This window comes from Alosa alosa, chromosome 13 (genome assembly GCF_017589495.1).
Source record: "Alosa alosa isolate M-15738 ecotype Scorff River chromosome 13, AALO_Geno_1.1, whole genome shotgun sequence".
In the NCBI taxonomy this organism is placed as follows: domain Eukaryota; kingdom Metazoa; phylum Chordata; class Actinopteri; order Clupeiformes; family Clupeidae; genus Alosa; species Alosa alosa.
Window position 1 is genome coordinate 9,092,208 of NC_063201.1, and position 20,000 is coordinate 9,112,207.

Below are 20,000 nucleotides of genomic sequence, written 5' to 3' on the forward strand. Positions count from 1 at the left end.
ACACACAGAGACAGACGCATAGACTAGAGATAGACTATAGACACACAGAGACAGACACATAGACTAGAGATAGACTATAGACACACAGAGACAGACACATAGACTAGAGATAGACTATAGACACATAGAGACAGACACATAGACTGTAGAGATAGACTATAGACCAGGGGTGGGTAGAGTACTGAAAATCTATACTCAAGTAAAAGTACAATTACTCCCTTCAAAAATTAAATATTACCATCTGAAAAATCCATTCAAGTAAAAGTAAAAAAGTACTTTGTTAATAAATTACTCAAGTAACAAGTTACTTTTTTTTTTTTTTTTTTACATTTTTATATTTTTGATGGCCCTTTAACTCATTGAATGCCAAGCTGTTTTGGGGAGCTTTGTCCTAGAGTGCCAGCAATCTAGACCATTGTTGATGATTTTTGTACAGCCACAGCATATCCTGTGTTATAGCTATGAACACATACAATGGCTCGATTAAAAGGTGAGACTTTAAGCTCTCGGTGGGTGCAAACCGTGTATTTCTACACTTCTGTTCCTGAGAAATCCCAAGCTAAACAGTGGCTAGTTTTCATCAAAATCACTGTTTTTTCTAGAAATGGAGATATAACGCCTTTTCATGAAATATGAAGTGTTGCCTGTTACTTACTTGTGTAAACTTTCCAGGAAGTGATCAGCGAGACCTGGCGAGACTGCCACCTAGTGATAGACCCACGAAAATGGCCTGGTTTTGACCTGACGTGCATGCGTCACTGATTCGACCCAAAGCAGCAACCGAGTTATGATAAAATGTCCAGATTGTGCGAGAGGAGAGGGGAAGAGGAGGAGAGTGGAGGTGAGGGGAAAAGGGGAGGTGAGGGGAAGAGGAGAGGTGAGGGGAAGAGGAGAGGTGAGGGGAAGACTGCTCCTATGTTTGTACCATATAACATGAACCAAATAAACTGACCTAAAACTGATGACCGAATGGATCAGAGATGTTGATGGGACAAAAATCAGTTTTTATCTATTATTTGTGACGGGTGCAGCTCCAGTGATAGACCACTCATTTAAGACATACAGCTTATGACCCACAGACAACATGGCAGTGTCCAGTTTGCTGTATCCTGAGTAGAATGCATCTGCAATTTTTAATGAATTGGAACGCTAATCTGTCTTTCAGTAATTTGTCTTTTTCTATGTGGTATTGTTTTTAGTATGACAAGAGTTATCTAGCGCTCTCTTGTAAGATCATTTTGACTTAATTAAATAAGACTTTGACTTATTTTAAGGAGTCTTATCAAGCCAAATTTACTCAACGCACTGGCCGACAAATTTGCTTGTTTTTAGGATGAGACGTCTCAAAATAAATGCAGTGTAACAGTACAACGGCACCATGGACCAAGGTTAGAGGAGCATTATGGGTAGGGCTTCTTTATTATGTCCCCTCAACCCACAGCACCCCCACCTAAATCTCCTCTAAGTACATACCACTCCCCAGGCAGACAAACTGGCCACCCGTATGTGTCAATCATCCACAGCCAGCCCAACAAATCATAGTTATGAGACAGTGCTTTGAGGTTGCCTAGCAACAGGCCTAAGGTGTAGCAGGTAAATTCTTTCAAAGCCACACGCTATTTTATAAGCTGAGGGGTAAAAATGAAAATGCAGCTGTGGGAGATAAGGACAAGTGTGGAAAACTTAACTGCCACATCACAGAGTGGCTGTGCAACTGCTCCACATGTCAAGAGAGCTGGACAGGAAGTCTGGACTACTACGCTCGCCTGGACAGGAAGTCTGGCCTACTACACTCGCCTGGCCTCTACAGAGAGTCTGTCTGCCGAAAAAAGATGAGCTCAGAAAAACTGTTAGGCAAAGCAGAGGGAAACATGCACACACTTAGGTTCAGAGACATACTACACACGCACATGTGACTGAGGGAGGGAGTGTGTGAGTGTGTGAGTGTGTGAGTGTAGGTCGGTGAGGAATTCCGTGGGTCTCCATATCTCGCTCCCGTCAACATGATGCCACAGATCTGCGTCAGGATCCAGATGCTGGAATTTTTGTGCATTTTCTTTACTGAGCAGCAGTAGGAGGGAAGGTTTGTGTCACAGCGCCTGCAATCTATAGGACTGCTACTGTATGTCAGGGTCATCGCACCACTCCTGCAATCTATGGGACTGCTACTGGACGTCAGGGTCAGGGGCTGATAGTGCTCTGGTCTGAAAGTGATCGTGGATCAATAAAGTATCTATCTATCTATCTATCTATCTATCTATCTCAGGGCTTTGAACCAAATATTTTGGTCAATTGGTTCGTTCTGAACAGAAACAGTATTTTAACGTTTCCGGTTTTGGTTCCCACCCTAAAATTGACGTTCCCGAACCGGTTAGAACAAAAAAATATTGTTCCAGAACCGGTTAATAACGTTCCATGTCAGCTGTCGGAAAAAAATATACGTATGCTTTCAAAATGGCTATTAATAGTCACAATATTGTCTTTTAGACTCTATCCTACAGCAAACAAACACTAGGCCTCTGCTTTATACAAGCTGCACCAGATTCTTCATATAGCCTTTAGCCTAAATAGTTTCCTGGTCAAACAAAAAAAGTATATTTTTGGTGGGTACTGTAATATTGGATTCTTGGATGCCTTCCCATTGTCTAAATGCCAAAATGAGAACTATTATGTTTATCCAAATAAATTAAAGCTGTTGAGATTTGGAGACTTAGTAGGCCTTTTGATTGCCTGCTAGGGTCAAGCTCTGTCTGTCTGCACTCTCCATGCATTCATTGAATGACAGGTGGTGACCCTCACCATTTCACTGAAGACACAAAACTTTCCCAGGAACAAAAAAAGAACCGGTATTAACCGGTTACCACTATTTTAAAAATCGCTTTCTGTTCCGAACATAAAATAATCATAAAGTTTCTGGTTTCGTTTCTGTTCCTAGCAAAATGGCAAAAGTTTCTGGTTTTCGTTTCATGAACCGGTTTAAAGCCTTGATCTTTGCCTATCTATCGATCTATCTATCTATCTATCTATCTATCTATCTATCTATATGATAGTGTGTGTAACACTATAATTATGTCAAACTGTGTGTTTATGTGTGAGTGTGCGTCTGACTATACAGCATAAGCACAAAATACAAAACATGAATGTGACTTTGAATATGGCTGAATGTGTGTGTGTGTAGTAGCAGCTAGAGAGTATCAAAGACAGCTAAACAGATGAGCAGCTTTTCTCTCTTTCATTTTCTTTTACATTCTCTCTCTCTCTCTCTCTCTCTCTCCAGTCGTTTTGTTATTTGAATGGCGCTGAATGAGTTACAGGGCGACAATCTCTGGCTGAGATTGACGACAGATATGTTGGATCACCACAGATCTCTGGGTAGGTGAAAAGGGAGTTTTACAGAGCACGTCAGAGAGAGAGACAGATCCATCTCATAATTTCAAAAGAAAACAACTAAACATGGAAAGCATGGGGACACTGAAGTGTGGTGTCCTTGTGGTGTCCTTGTGGTGTCCTTGTTTTGGTGCTGCAACACAAAAAGCTTTGGACTTTCCTTTCCTTTCCTTTCCTCACAAATCCCTTCAAGGAGCTTTGTATAGAATTCTGTAATTCTGTTCATGAGAGCACTCTTCCATTCCCTTCCATTGTGTTAGATGCACCTACTAGGCCACTAGTTAGAGCTACTGAGTGGTATTACTACTAGTAATGACAGAGGCCGTGGTAATTCCTAGCTATGGTGTCCTCTGCACTGTAGCCTAAATGCTACTCTATTGCTGTAGCTCTGTATCTCTGTAGCTTAAATGCTACTCTACTGATGTAGCTCTGTATCTCTGTAGCTTAAATGCTACTCTATTGCTGTAGCTCTGTAGCTTAAATGCTACTCTATTGCTGTAAGTGGCCTTGGATAAAAGTGTCTGCCAAATTAATGTATGTGTAAACTACAAGAGAGAATCCAGGAGTATAAGTATATATACTCTTTTGATCCTGTGAGGGAATCAAAAGAGTATATATATAAGGACTGGTTGGTTAGCATGCTAACTTTAGCGGATAACTGGACAACACACAGCATCAACGTAAAACTGGCTGTTTCTTCAGATGTTGTTGCTATTTATAGGCCATTTTGTTTGAATGCTTTAAACTTAAACTACACCTAGAGCCGGTAAAGCACTGGATGAAGGCTGTATGAAATGTCCTGATAAAACACCAGCTGTGAGTGTGAGTGTGTGGGAGTGTGTGTGTGTGTGTGTGTGTGTGTGTGTGTGTGTGTGTGTGAATATCAATGTGTTTCTGTGTGTGTTTGTGTGTGTAGGGGACTGATTAATATAGTGGTTTCTCACAATGACGATGATGATGATGAAGAGGAGGAGGAGGAGGAGGAAGCGATCGAGACACATACCAGACTTGGAGAGTAGGGTGCTTAACACAATCAAGAGCATCAGACATCCTCAATGATCCTCAGGATCTGCCAATTACACACTCCAGCAGCACAGCAGAACAACAGGAGGCCAGAGAGAGGGAGGGAGAGAGAGAGAGAGAGAGAGAGAGAGAGAGAGGAGAGGGAGGGAGAAAGAGAGAGACAGAGAGAGGGAGAAAGAGAGAGAGGGGGAGAAAGAGAGAGAGAAAGGGAGAAAGAAAGAGAAAGAAAGATAGAGAGAGAGGGGTAGACAGAGAGAGAGAGAAAGAGGGGAAGAGAAAGGGGGAAGAACGCCAGACAGAAAGGGTGAGAGGGACAGAGAGGATGGGAGAGGAAGATAGTTAAAAGATGGGGAAAAGGTAGTGAGAACAAAAAGGAAAGGGAAGAAGTGAGGGAGTAGGAGAGGAGGTGTAGAGAGGTGAAGGGACTAAGAGAAAATGTGTACAGAGATGGAGGAAGTAGGAGTGGAGGTATAGAGAGATGGAGGGAGTAAGAGAGGAGGTGTAGAGATGGAGGGAGAAATAATTAAAAGCTAGAAGGATGGCAAAAGAGAGGCAGTTTCATATTATGAGTTCCACAAATCATGGTGGTTTTTCAGTGACTTAATTCTTATATAACTGCATGTCATGCTCAGAGAGCCACAGGTCTATTTATACTCCCACAGCCCAGCAGCAAAGTGTGCGTGTGTGTGTGTGTGTGAGATTGTGTCTCTCTCTCTGTATGTGTATATGTGTGTATGTGTGTGTGTGCGTGTGTGTGTGTGTATGTGTGTGTGTGTGTGTGTGTGTGTGTGCTTGTCTCTTTCTCTCTCTCTCTTTCTCTTTCTCTCTGTGTGTGTGTGTCTCTCATTTTTCAGAGGAGGCTGGACAGACTTCATTATCCTCAGATCCCCACCACTGCCTCCAGGGATGAGCTGTCTGCAGGGCTGTCTGATGCAGAGGGCCATTACACCGGCCACAGAACCAACACCAGAACCACTACCAGAAACAACAATAGAACCACAACCATGAACAGACACAGAACCACTACCACAGCCATTAACAAAGCTTAAACAAGAACCACTACCAGAACCAGATCTGAAAACAAGAACCACTAGCACAACCAAAACAAGAACCACTACCAGAACCAAAACAAGAACCACTACCAGAGCCAGAGACAGCACCACTACCAGAACCAAAACCAAAAACAAGAACAACTACCAGATCCAGACCCAACAGGAGTAGTCTGATCACTGCAGTGCAGACAATTTAATTGGTCAGTAAAGAAAGTGGGCAAAAGCATCCCGCTTCTGAATCATGGCGTGGAACCGTCATATAGGAGTGAGATACGGTGACCTTCTACCTTGGAAGGGAATCGGACAGGTACATTTTGAGAGGACACCCACACACACAGACCGGATTACCAAAAAAAAATAGACCAGAACCTGCCCTGGCTGTTTCACACGCTTTCACACACTCAAATCACAAACTGATATTAACATCATAAGCAGTAAAATGTGAAAGATCGTTAAGAAGTGGACCTTATAAACATGTGTGGACAATATAAACATGTGTGGACCTACATATGACAGCACATTTAAAAGTTAATGTAAATAAAACATGAAACGCAGCTTCACACACATACTGTAATGATGAAAGGAGGAAAGAGGGAAGACATCCTATATTTTCCAGGGTCTCCAAAACATATATTTTATGCTGTTTTTTAATGCTAACTTAGCCTGGGTGTTCCCATGCTGCCTGATGAGCTATGCACAGAGCAAATTTGATAGACATCCGAACAAGGGGAAAGCAAGACAATGATGAGCTATGCACAGACAATAGACATCCGCGGATCTGGGCATTTTTTTCAAATACGAGAAAATTAACGTTTAGTTCCCAGACCACGTCTCATTGAGAAGTGGTGGCGCTAGCCAGGCTAATGCTAACTGTGTTCGTTATTTCAATGAAAACGACTCTGACGTCAATGTCCCATTGAGGGCATCCCAAAGTTCGGTGTGGTATCAAACCCGACCCCTTCATGAGAGTGCCCTCGGTAGCTGGGAATGCCACAACGAAACGGAGTTCACTCCGTAATGGAGTGGGAGCCAGTAGGCTGTGGTCTAGAGAAGGCCCACAGGCTTCTTGGTGTTTTATGCCCCCAACGTTGTCTTCGAGGCAGCGCTGCATGGAAGGGTTAGGCATGGGTTAATGTTAGGGTTAGGGTTGGGGTTAGGATTAGGATTAGGTGCCTTTAAGTCAGCGGTGGCAGCGCTGCCTGGAAGACAATGTCTGGGGCGTAAAACACCATTGAGCGGCCCGCAGTAGGGTGTCTCACCTGGGGCAGGTGCAGCGGATCCACTCCTGGGCGGACTGCAAGGGTGACGCCCCTTTCCCGGTGAGGGCGACTTTGGGCAAAGTGACGGGAAGCTCCTCCTCTGGCACGGCGACCGGGCCGCACGAGCCGCAGTGGATGACAGGAATGGGTGTGCCCCAGTAACGCTGCCGCGATATCAGCCAATCACGGAGTTTGGAGCTGGTCAGGTGACCACCTGCTTTCATCTCCCTGGCTTTCTGGGTAATGGAGTCAAAAGCCTCCTCCCTGCTGAGGCCTGTGAACTAAACAGAGATAGTGAACAGGAAACATTTGTCAGCCTCTCCCATATCTTTTCTTAACTCCTATAGAGCAGTCTCACCCCAGTATATAATTGCTCTAACTGGCCTAGAGGTAACTGCTCCATGATTTCCCAAGGCCAGTAATAGTCTTGATATCTGTTCACCCACTTAACTTTGAGCAATATAAGAAAAATGTTGTAAAAGATGTGTTCAGGTAATGCCAATGGCTGGGCTGTAAAATATGCTGTAGGTGTGTTAGAGAGTGTGCTAGAGAGTGCGTGTGTGTGTGTGTCTGTGTGTGTGTGTGTGTGTGTGTGTGTGTGTGTGTGTGTGTGTGTGTGTTGAAGTGCATGTGATCGGACCTCTGCAGAGTTGAGAAGTGTCTGAGATTGGTCCTCCTGAGTCTGCAGTACGGAGGGCCACTGCAGAGACAGCACACTCGCCACCACGGCGTCCTCCTTATTGAGGTCTGGAATACCTACCAAAGAGAACGGAGGGAAAACATTAAACACACACACTGTCTGTTTGTACAAATGTGTGTGTGTGTGTGTGTGTGTGTGTGTGTGTGTGTGTGTGTGTGTGTTGCGTTACTCTGGTTGTCAAGGGACCAAGTGTTCCCTACACCCACCCCCCCAAGGGAGCATCCTATGAAGAGAGAAACAAGCACCAGCACCTGTTTGTGCACCTGTTTGACCCCCCTCCCTGAGGGAGGGACTCATCATACACATGTGAAGTCGATAAATCATGTAAACACAATGTCGTAGAAACTAGGTTAGGTTATACAATACAAGGTTATATTACATACTGCATGTGGCACATGGTAAAGAGAGCCTTAGGAATAGCCCTGTTTATAGACCCTTTCAACCATAGACTATATATACAGTCTATGCTTTCAACAATAAAAACAAAAACAATGCTTGAACATTCTATTTGGTTCCCAATCTATTTGGTTCCTCCTCTGCATTAAGATAACATATGGAATGTTAAAACGGAAGCCTTGTGGGGCCAACTATGATGCTGATAATGGAACTCTCTTGAAAGGGTCTATACTGTGGGCCAGCAGCCCAGGACCTTTGGTCTCGCTTGATGATATCCGACAGATGCTTGTGGTGGATTCACATTCGTAGATTAAAACTCAGTCAACTTGGTCTGTGGGGTTATAGAACAAACTAAACTGAACCAAAGATTCCTGAAACACACCTATCACTGCATCCAGGTGACCCTGGAATTCTGCTTGGGCTGATATGACCACGGGAACTTCTCGGCCAGTGAACACGCTTCGCGCTGTGACCTCAGTTAGGCAATCTGCAACAGAGAGGTCAATCGTCAAGAGTTCATAATCGTTTTTAGCAGGCATGGATCTGGACGCTGCTCTCCTGGGTCCTTATTAGCAATTACAGCTGTAGTGAAAGAAAGAGAGGGAGGGGGAGAGAGAGAGAGATAAAGAGAGGAGACAGGGTAGAGGGAGAGAGAGCAAATACCTCTAATGGGATTCCCAATTAACGCATCTCACCTATATACTCACCATCCTAACACACACACACACACACACACACACGCACGCACGCACGCACACACACACACCCCTATACAATATATAATTCGCCAAATATGCACACAAATATGCATGGAAAGCTTTAGTACTATTCCACCATGTTCCAGTCATGCGTTTAGACACTGTGTTGATTGTACACACTGTACACACTTACACATTGTACACACTTACACACTGTATACACTTCCACACTTTACACACTTACACACTGTACACACTTACACACTGTATGATGCATCTACTGTCCACCCTGCAGCAGAGTCTGCTGCTTCAAACCCTATGGGCCTTAAGATCTGGGAAGTCTAGTCAGGCCTGAACTCACTGTAGTGTATTACGGCATGTAAATGATGCAAAAAGAGAACCTAGAGCATACATGGGCAACATACGGCCCGCGGGCCACATCCGGCCCGTGGGCTTTCCCTGACCGGCCCGCGTAAGGTCCATGAAAGAACAATAGTCAAGAGCCTAGCATAGAGATAATGCATGCAAATCAATATCGTTGTTTTTTTTTTAGGCGACTGCTATTTGTGCGCCCATACATTTGTGCGTGGATGCATACGACGTAAACACCCTCACTGATGTACTGGTGAATAGAATTTATGCTTCTGCGTCGACACAATGCAGTTGCCTTTTACGCCGGGCGTAAACCTTTCAAAGTTTTGTGTCTCTTATGTCTCGCGTCGCTCACCACCGCCAAGGTTGTTAGAACAAACTCCTACTGCTGCTCGCGTTGGCGTCTGAAGTGTTCATTTCAAAACATTACTGGCAGATAGACAGTTTACAATCAGATAACCCGTAATTGTAACCAAAATATGTCTGAGTTTATTTGCAAAGCTTATGTTAGCTTAACTAGTATGATGCTACTACCCACAGGTTGCTTGAAGCAGCCGGGCTGAACACACAGAGCGAAGTTGACCAATCACAGTTATGTGCATAAAAGTTAAAGCAAAAACATAGCCTACATTTTTAAAATAGTTTTCTTTGTGCATGTTGATTAACTAATGACAGCCTACTATTGTCTGCTCCACATTTTAAGTAGTCTAATTCTGCATAGAGTTAATTTAATGATGGTAATGATTTAATGATGAAATATTGCTGAGTGTTGATGAAATGGTGGCACAGGCCTATCGGTTGTACTGACTCCTTCACATTTTCATGACCTACAGTAGCCTAATTATATAGATATTGTAGTACTTTTTTATATCAGTCTTTGAAAACTGAAAAAAAAAATGTCAATGTCAACAAATTTTAGAATGAGGATTAAATACTGGACATAGATTAAATATTGCTGTTTTTCCTTTGTCTCTCTCAAATTTTCATCTGTTCTTACGACTAGTAAACAAAACCATATGATTTACTTAATGTTATACAAGAACAGAATAGAATTGAACAGAATTGAGTTCAGACTTGAGTTTGGTATTTTGGGTCCGGCCCTCCTCAACAGTCCCAGTTTGTCATGTGGCCCCTTGGTTAGTTGCCCACCCCTGGCCTAGAGGCTGCACACACACACACACACACACACACACACACACACACACACACACACACACACACACACACACACACACACACACACACACACACACACACACACACACACAGTCTCCAGGGATACAGTCTATGCCCATGTTTACTAAACTACTGTGCATTCCTGGCATTGCGCTTTGGGATCAATCCCCCCTCCAGCCACCAACCCAGCTCCTAGATTCTTTTATAAGCGCATGCATGCATGTGTGTGCTTTTTCATATGTGTGTGTATAACAGTGAGCGTATATGTGTATGTGAATTCATGTGTGTGCATTTGTTTGTGTATCTATGTACCGTATATGTGTGTGTGTGTGTGTGTGTGTGTGTGTGTGTGTGTGTGTGTGTGTGTGTGCATCGGTCTCCTCACCCCTCCCATGCTGTTGTGCTCTGCTAAGTGCAGTCTTCAGGCGGCTGGACCCATGGAGCAGCCGGTGAGAGGGGAGGATGGAGACGTAGGCTGCCCCAAACACGCCCTCTGGTGCTGGGGTGTAGGCCTCCAGAGTCTCCCCTGTCTCCTCTCCATCCAGCTGGAGGAACACACAGCAGGACGTCAGGCACAAGCACAAAAACATGCACACACACACACACACACACACACACACACACACACAGACACATCCAGACACACACAAAAACACACACAGACGCACACAAAGTGTGGGTAAATCTAAGTGTTAATTACATTTAAAATTCCAACATTCATTTTACACTACATTGCAAAATTGTAAAAAAAAAAATACTTAACCTCTACCAAGCAACTCAACCAGCTGAAGGCGATACGGTAGAATTTACAGACGTAATTGGAGAGGAGATATCTAGGTGCTTGTCTAGGGATGGGGAAAACCCTTTGGATCGCTTAACAGATGAGTTTGATTTGTGAGTGTAGCTTTGATTGCCAATCCATGTGTGAAAGGGCAAGTGACTAGTAAATGCACCTATCTTATGCAACCCAGCACATTCACGGCTTACCAGTGGTTCTCAAATTGCTGATTGAGCTGTGCATTTGCTGTGAGGAGTTTCCAGTCAGTTGTGGGGGATGTTTTCCTTGCGCACAAATCTTCTAAGTGGCTCACAGACTTGCAAGCGTTTAAATGAAACTGTAAAATCTTGTCAGTATTACAAACTTTTGAATTTTTAAGAGCTTTTTAATGTATTAACATTTTTTTGGAGAAAGTGGGGTTCTTCTCATAACTGTGGTGTTACTGATGGGTATCACACAATGGTATTGAGGCTACGGATTCAATGTATATCACTTACAAGTTTCCTTAACATAAGAATACCCTTTTATGAGATTCTATGCGACATAATCATTCCCTTATATACAGGGAAATTGAATGGTTGGGCGTGAGTTCAAAACAATATGAATTTATCCATTGGAACAATTAAAAACAAATTCATTCAGGAAATAAGACACGACATAAATGCATAGTCGGATTTCTCAAATATCCCATCAACTAAATGAGTGCCAAAGGAAATAATGGCATCTGTCAAACGCAACAAGTAGGCAATATTGTACAAATTGGAGGCTATTGCCAGTCAGCAAATCCCATAATAGTCTTTTTGATATCACAGGCCCCTGAAGAACACACAAAAGCACTTATCACACACTCTTCAAACACATCATCGCATGCACGATGCTACTTCAATTTGTTTTACTTGAGAATATGTTTGACAGTGTTATGGATGTCCACAAACTCCAGCAGGTACAGGAGACAAGAGATCGGAGGTGCATTCAAATTCGCAAACACAGGTCAACTTTCACAAACGCTTTGCAAACAGTTTTCTGTTTTGAGTTTGCTGTGAACGTTTGTGAATATCCACAAACAGTCTGAGGTGGTAGTTCTCCGTAAACATACTGGGGAGCTGGGCGAAGGATTGCCATTGACATTAAATATTTACACAACATTGTTGAAATGTAACAGTTCAAAGAAAACATGTTGGCCGCAAACGTTTGCATCTGTTCAAAGAATTAGGCTCAGATCTGGGCCACAGTCAGACGCAGTCAGGGTCATGCAAGATGCTCTCAGAGCTGTTTATAAAATCACCACTGCCAGCATAGTTAATCACCCAGTGTGCGTAGCAAATGCACAAGATTTATGAAGACCTTTGAAGGCTCCCGGAAGGATAATCACACACACACACACAAAAATTTCACCCTTCCCCCACATTTAATGATGGTGCTGATACAGGATTAGGATCTTAATAAGAAAAAGCAGCAGCCATTTAGGTGTGTTTAGGTGAGAGAGAGAAGCCGAAAAAGGGAGTGTGTAAGGGAGTGTGTGTGAGGTTGTGTGGGTGTGTATGCATGTGTGTGTATGTGTAAGAGTGTGTGTGTGGGTGTGTATGCATGTGTGTGCATGTATATTAGTTTGTGTGGTTTGTGTGGGTGTGAATGCATGTCTGTGTATGTGTAAGAGTGTGTGTGTGGTTGTGTTTGCATGTGTGTGTGTGTGTGTATGAGTGTGTGTGTGTGTGGTTGTGTTGGTGTGTATGCATGTGTGTGTATGTGAACGAGTGTGTGAGGTTGTGTGGGTGGCATGTGGAGAGTGTCTTTTAATGGCACGTATTCTAGTCCCTCGTCAATCTGAAGTCATTATCCCTCCAGCTTAGAGGCACTCTAACTCAGAGAGCTAGTTTCCTCCCTTTCTCTCTCTCTCTCTTTTCTTTCTTGCTCTCTCTCTCACTCTCTCTCGCTTTCTCTCTCCTCTTCAAAGTGAGACCTCATTTACAACTTTATGCCACTTTTCTCCTCCTACTCCTACTCCTCTCGTCTCATTTACGACTCGGGTGATATGCCACCCAGCTTGTCTGAGCGTGCTCTATGCCGGCCTCCTAAACTCCATCCATTAAGTCTCCCTACTGTAATGACATCCTTCCAAAGGCCACCTGGCCTCTTCTGCACAGACAACATACTTAATTTCTTAAGACTCCACAGTTGACAACAGCGCTGTCAAGACAACCATGTACAGGGGCAGCCGTGGCCTACTGGTTAGCACTTCGGACTTGTAACCGGAGGGTTGCCGGTTCGAACCCCGACCAGTAGGAAGTGGCTGAAGTGCCCTTGAGCAAGGCACCTAACCCCTCACTGCTCCCCGAGCGCTGCTGTTGTTGCGGCCCTCACAGGATCAAAAGAGTATAAATACTTAATTACTTACTTACTACCCTATTTATTACAGTATACTACACACTAGTGCATAATGTGCACTATTTTTTTACAGTATACTACACACTAGTGCATACTGTGAGCTATTTATTACAGTATACTACACACTAGTGCATAGAGTGCACTATTTATTACAGTATACTACACACTAGTGCATAATGTGCACTATTTATTACAGTATACTACACACTAGTGCATAATGTGAACTATTTATTACAGTATACTACACACTAGTGTATAATATGCACCTCCAAGTATGTACAACGAAATCCAAGTGTGTAAATGGAAAAAAAATGATCTGTTAAGTATAATGCGTACAGGCTTTTAAGACATGGAGCTGCCAGTAGCAGGTTATGTCATGATGTCATGAAAGGGTTTAGTGAGTAAATTACAGAATGAAATCATGATTGCATCATTACCAACTAAACCTGTAGACTGGCAGTGTTTCTTTTTAGGTCACACATCATTGACTAAAGACATCATTTCAGAAGTGACATTTCAACTTGAATTTGAACCAGTGTAAGCTCCAATAGTGCACCAGCTATAAAGTCAACATGGGGAAAATCATGAGCAACATATTCAATATTCAGTCTTATTTTCTCTTAAAAAATGTTGATAAATATTTTGTTTATAGACACAAACATCTGTATTAAGTCTGATAGGCTATGTAATTATACTGCAATTAGTTTGCATGCATATTACAGTTTGTACAAATCAAACACTTAGTGTACAGTGACTATAAAAAGTATTCACACCCCTTGGATATTTCACCTTTTTTACTGATTTTTTTTTTACACTAATTTACAAAAAAACCCTCTTTAAATTCAAGGTGAAAGCAGATTTCTACAAAGTAATGTTAATTAATTAAAAAATATATAATATAATGCAAAATAAGCGATTGCATAAATATTCAACCCCCCCCCCCCCTTAAAGTGACTGACCTAAATCAACAGAAGTCCAGCCAGTAGGTGCTAGTAGTCTCACAATTAGTAAAATGGAGTGCAGTGTAGTGAATGTGTACTGTATAGTATAGTAATACAAAGACACTTGTGTCTGGAAGGTTCTTCACCAGTCAAAGTTCTATGGGTGAGTGGCAAATCTCTTATTAAATCTGGACTAAAGTTGACCATAGGTGAGTGGCAAATTGAGCTTTTTGGCCATCAGACTTGATGCTGTGTTTTGGCGGACACCAAACACTGTGCATCACAAAAAACACACAATCCCTAATTTGAAGCATGGTGGTGGTAGCATCATGCTGTGGGGATACTTCTTGACAGCATGTCCTGGAAGGCTTGTAAAGGTAAAAGTAAAATTAATTCAGCAAAATATATGGCAATCCTGGAGGACAATCTGATTCAGTCTGCAAAAGAACTATGACTTGGGAGAATATTTACTTTCCAGCAAGACAATGAGCCGAAGCATACAGTGAACACTACACAGAAATGGTTTACAGATAACAAGGTGAATCTTCTGGAGTGGCCGAGTCAAAGTCCAGACCTCAATCTTATTCGTTTGTCTCTCATGACGTCACTGTAGCTTTGCACCGCCATCTTTACAACCGATTGGGCAGCTCAGCCGCTCAGTGGTCACAACAGCTGACCGTCTGACAGCTAACAGCTGATAACCCACCACAAACTGTTCCCATAAAGTCACAATCACCTTAACTACAATTCTACCTCTGCAGTCGCATCGTAGTTCAGATGATGGAGATTGATCAGTATGACAAGCAACCAAAATGATCAATATAAGAAAATAAGCCTACATGATAATCTTCTACTAGCACAATAGAAATACTATTTCTTTTAAGCACTGATAACATTCTGCCTATCCTAACATATTGCTCGCACTCCAAGGCAAAGCTGTGTATACCAGACAATGCACTGGCATTTAAATGAGCTTACAGCAGCTATCGACCGCTTTTCAATGGGTGCTGATGAGAGAGAGGCCAAGACTACAGAGAAGAGAGGGAAAGTATGAGTCAATACATGTTCAGCAGCTTGGTTTTATAGAATAAGGTCTAGTCAGACAGTCTGCTTTAGACTGCTTTACAGACAGAGAAAGAAAGAATATGCCAGACACACACAGACACACAGACACACACACACAGGTAAGGAGAATATAAGAGAGGGCTCACCTTGAGCTGGAACTGGAAGAAGCAGCCGGAACATTCACCAATCCAGTTGGCCTGCATGCCCTTCACGCCATACCACTCAGGAAGCTCCGCAAGAGCATCAAGGAGGGGCTGCAACACACACACACACACGCACACACACACACACATATACACACACACACGCACGCACAGCGCACACACACACACACACACACACACACACACACACACACACACACAAACACAACCACATCAATGTGTGGGCAAGCATTCATATATTCTACATGTAAGAATAGCAGTAATGATTCAGAACATTAATATCACACTGGATGTCCCCTGTCCCAATGCATCACCAACAACTGCTGCTGCAACACACACACACACACACACACACACACACACACACACACACACACACTCATAAGACGACCCCATAAAATCAAAAACATACACACACAAATCCATACACGTGTCATAAACAAGAGTTTAAAAATTAAACAGTAACTTTAATACCACTGATGAGTGTTTGCCACTCAGGCCCCCCATGACTCCTACACAGACATTGATTCATATGCCGCCTCCATTTTGGACTGTATCAACTCCAACATCAACAGTGTCACCACCCTCAAACGGATTACGACTTTCCCTAATCAGAAACCATGGATGAGCAGTGAGGTCAGACTCTGACTGCTGAAGGCCCAAGATATCACATTCAGATCAGGTGATGCTCAAGCCTATAGCTCATCCAGGACTAACCTGAAAAGGGGCATCAAGAAGGCCAAGCACAACCACAAGCTAAGGATTGAGGATCATTTCAAGAACAACTCTGACCCCCGACGCATGTGGCAAGGCATCCAGGCCATCACAGACTATAAAACTACTAACTCCAACCCCCCCCCCCCCCCCCCAATCTCTACACTTCACTCTGCCCTATCCCACCTTGACAATAGCAACACCTATGTGAGAATGCTGTTCATTGACTTTAGTTCAGCATTCAACACCATCATCCCCTCTAAACTGATGACCAAACTCAGTGAACTGGGCATCAATACCTCCCTCTGTAACTGGATTCTGGACTTTCTAACCAACAGACCTCAGTTTGTTAGGTAAGATAATTACACCTCCTCAACCATCACCCTGAACACCGGCGTACCACAGGGATGTGGTACTACTCTACTCCCTCTTCACCTATGACTGTACATCTGTACATGGCTCTAACACCACTGTCAAGTTTGCAGACGACACTACGGTGATTGGTCTCATCAGAAACAACAATGAGACGGCCTACAGGGAGGAGGTCCAGCACCTAACATCGTGGTGCACTGACAACAACCTGGCTCGTAACACCAAAAAGACCAGAAAGCTCATTGTGGACTTCAGGAAGTCTAAAGTTGGCAAACACACCCCCATTCTCATTAACAGGACTGAGGTGGAGCATGTCACCAGCTTCATGTTCCTGGGTGTTGACATCTCTGAGGACCTCTCTTGGACCCCTCAACACCTCTACCCTGATCAAGAAGGATCACCAGCATCTTTTCTTTCTGAGGAGGCTAAAGAAGGTCCACCAGTCTCCCCAGATCCTGGTGAACATCTACCACTGCACCATCGAGAGCATCCTCACCAACTGTGTCACAGTTTGGTATGGCAACTGCTCTGCCCACGACCAAAAGCACTACAGAGGGTATGACTGCCCAACGCATCACCAGTTCCTCACTCCCCTCCATCGAGGCCATCCAGGACAAGCGATGCTTGCGTAAGGTGCGCAGCACCATCAAAGACTGTTCCCCCCATATTTATGTCTAATTTATATTGCTCTCTAAACGTCCTTCTGTAAATCCTCTGCATACTACTGTCTACATGGCGCTATATTTCTTGTCCTGCCCATCACAGTGCACTTTTCTGCTTTTTGGCACTTCTGGTTAGACACAAACTGCATTTCGTTGGTTTTGTACTTGTACTCTGCACAATGACAATAAAGTTGAATCTAATCTAATCATAGGGAAAAGAGTAACTTTAATCCCACTGATGACAGTGAGGACCCAGGAACACTCATGAGCATCTGGACCTCTAGAGGGCACATTTCAAACAGCTGCCCATTTCAGCCATAAAGGTCATTAGACTGCACGACCACCAGGAATGTGCACAATTCGAAATGCAATTCTGCTTCCTGTTTGCTACCTCGATTAAAATGCAAGTGAAATTCAAGAATTGAATTGGAATTTAAGAGCCAGTTTCAATTCAGTTCTGGAATTTTGCACAAGCCTGACGACCACACACACACACACAAGAAAAATCCCACATAGCAATTTAAACTCCAGAGCACAGACAGACAGTACTGTGGACAAGCCTGGCACATTTAGCCAACTGCTCTGTCAATCATCTCTATGGTCATGCACATGCACGCACACGCAAACGCACACACACACACACCCACACACGATCATACGCAACAAGCACACAAATAAAGTTAGAGGGCAGCATGACCCAGGTAGGGAGTGAGATTTCCATAGTGTGCAGAGGTGGACTGGGCTGCACAACAGGAAGTTATGCATAATAATGAGGGCCAGCACTTACATGCACACACACACACACACACACACACACTCCTGTGCACACATTGGCACACACATACACACACACACGGGCACACACATACACACAGACACGCACACACACATGCACACACACGCATGCACACACACACACACATACACACACACACACGCATACATACACACACAAACACACACACACCACAGCTGGCCTCTGCTCTGTGAAAGGACTGGGCTGTGAAAAGCAGTCTGCTCTCTCCCTCAAAAGCTTTTACAGTACCAACTAACTGCCACTGGTGCAGCCTGGGAAACCATTAGGAAAAGGGGATGACAGCAGAGGGAGGAAAGAGAGAGAAGTGAGGGAGGAAGAGAATGAAACAAAGAGGAGAAAGTGACTGAGCAAGTGAGAGAGCGGAAGAGAAAGAAAGAAAGAAAGAAATGAAAAGGGAAAAAAAAACCGGAGGAAATGAGCAAGAACAGAAGAGAGCAGGAAGAAGAGAGTGAGGGAGAAAAGGAGAGGAAGAAAATAAATCTAAAATTCATCCTCCAAGGCAGCTTGGTCCAACATTCTGCTCTGCATTTTGCGTCAGCGGTGACTTACACCCACAGCATGGCTTCTCTTTCGCGTGTGTGTGTGTGTGTGTGTGTGTGTGTGTGTGTGTGTGTGTGTGTGTGTGGGGACGAACCGCCAATCTAGCAGCACATTAAAATTACACAACTAAAATGCAGCAGCAACAAAAGGAGCACAAGAACCATAAGAACTATGGGAACCATCACAATTACGAGAGTCACAGGAACCAAGAGACCTATGGGAACCATCACAAACGAGAGCCAAGCGGTCACAACTGCAAGACCCACGAGAACTACACAAACTTTGAGAAGCTGAGAAGTACACATGGATTTAACAGGACTTTTGAAAAGCAATTAAGACTAACTTCAATCTGTCGGTCCAGATTAATTTGCCTTAATATCCGAACAGAGTCCGATTGTCTTGATTGACTGTCTATTACAAGTGACCTGATACAATCTGTGTGTCCATGTGGCTTTTCTCATTTCCGGTCGTATCGACATTACAGTAATGACATTGGGCCTGGAAGTATTGTTGACATCAAACAGGCCAACAAGGAGGGAAATTAAATTAGCTTCCTAATTCACCTTATGAATTTACAACATGTGGCTGAGGAGCAGGATTAATAAAAGGACCAGGCCTGCAGTACAGTAGATGTTGGGGTTGAGGCAGTTCAGTTGCACTGCTCACCAATGGCTCCCTTTGCCAATACAAAGCATCTTTCTTGTAGATGTGATGCACAAGTTAATGTCACATTGCCTTCAGAGAGGTCAGTGATTTAGGTCTGTGATTTAGAACAGCATTTTTACATTTTTACAAGAAAAAGATTTCATACGATTGTTGGCTGTTCAGACATATGATTCAGAACAGATAATTCCACAGTTACAAGAACAGAGAAAGTCTTCAAAAAAGCTTTTAATCTGCCAAGTACATGATATCCCCGCACATAAACAGACAAACAAGAAACAAAAGGACAAAAAATGCAAATAATCAGACACATGAAAACGGGTGTTTCCAGGCTGTTGCATCACCCTTGTGCTTGGTGACGATGATCTCCACTGATAACTCCACTGTAAGCCTGGAAGGGGCAAAGAAACACTGAAAGACACAGCAACCCCGTCTCTATTTGCTCTGAAGAACCCCCAGACTAACCGCGCGGTGTGTGAGTGTGCTGCACAGCACTCGTGGATCGAGCGCGACATATTCACCGATTCTCCCCGACTCTCACTTCACGGTGAAACTTAACTGATTTGAGTGAAAAGTGTGAAACAGTGAGAACCGATCAACAACTCAACATTTACCGTAGGTGTGTTGACCGTGTCTGTGTGAGAGTGTGTGTTTGTGTATGTGAGTGTGTGTATGTGTGTTTGTGTATGTGTGTTTGTTTATGTGAGTGTGTGAATGTGCTTTGCTGCATGCCTTTGCACTGTACATCTGCAGGCAGGTCTATTTTTCTTCTATCTGATTCATATATGAATTATGTATAGACTATAAATGTATGTTTGTGATTTCTTTGGATTTCA

The 20,000-nt window shown here is 43.5% G+C and overlaps 1 protein-coding gene across 2 annotated transcripts in view; it reads right to left on the reverse strand.

Moving 5' to 3' along the window:
* lars2 (leucyl-tRNA synthetase 2, mitochondrial) overlaps positions 1-20,000 on the reverse strand; it is a 79,982-nt gene that overhangs the window by 25,870 nt on the left and 34,112 nt on the right. For both annotated transcript variants that reach the window (XM_048260392.1, XM_048260393.1), the window contains 5 exons: positions 15,379-15,486; positions 10,449-10,608; positions 8,200-8,304; positions 7,362-7,477; positions 6,722-7,002 (listed from right to left, as the gene is read on the reverse strand). In XM_048260392.1, the coding sequence (XP_048116349.1) occupies positions 6,722-7,002; positions 7,362-7,477; positions 8,200-8,304; positions 10,449-10,608; positions 15,379-15,486 (770 nt within the window). The remainder of the gene's footprint in view (positions 1-6,721; positions 7,003-7,361; positions 7,478-8,199; positions 8,305-10,448; positions 10,609-15,378; positions 15,487-20,000) is intronic.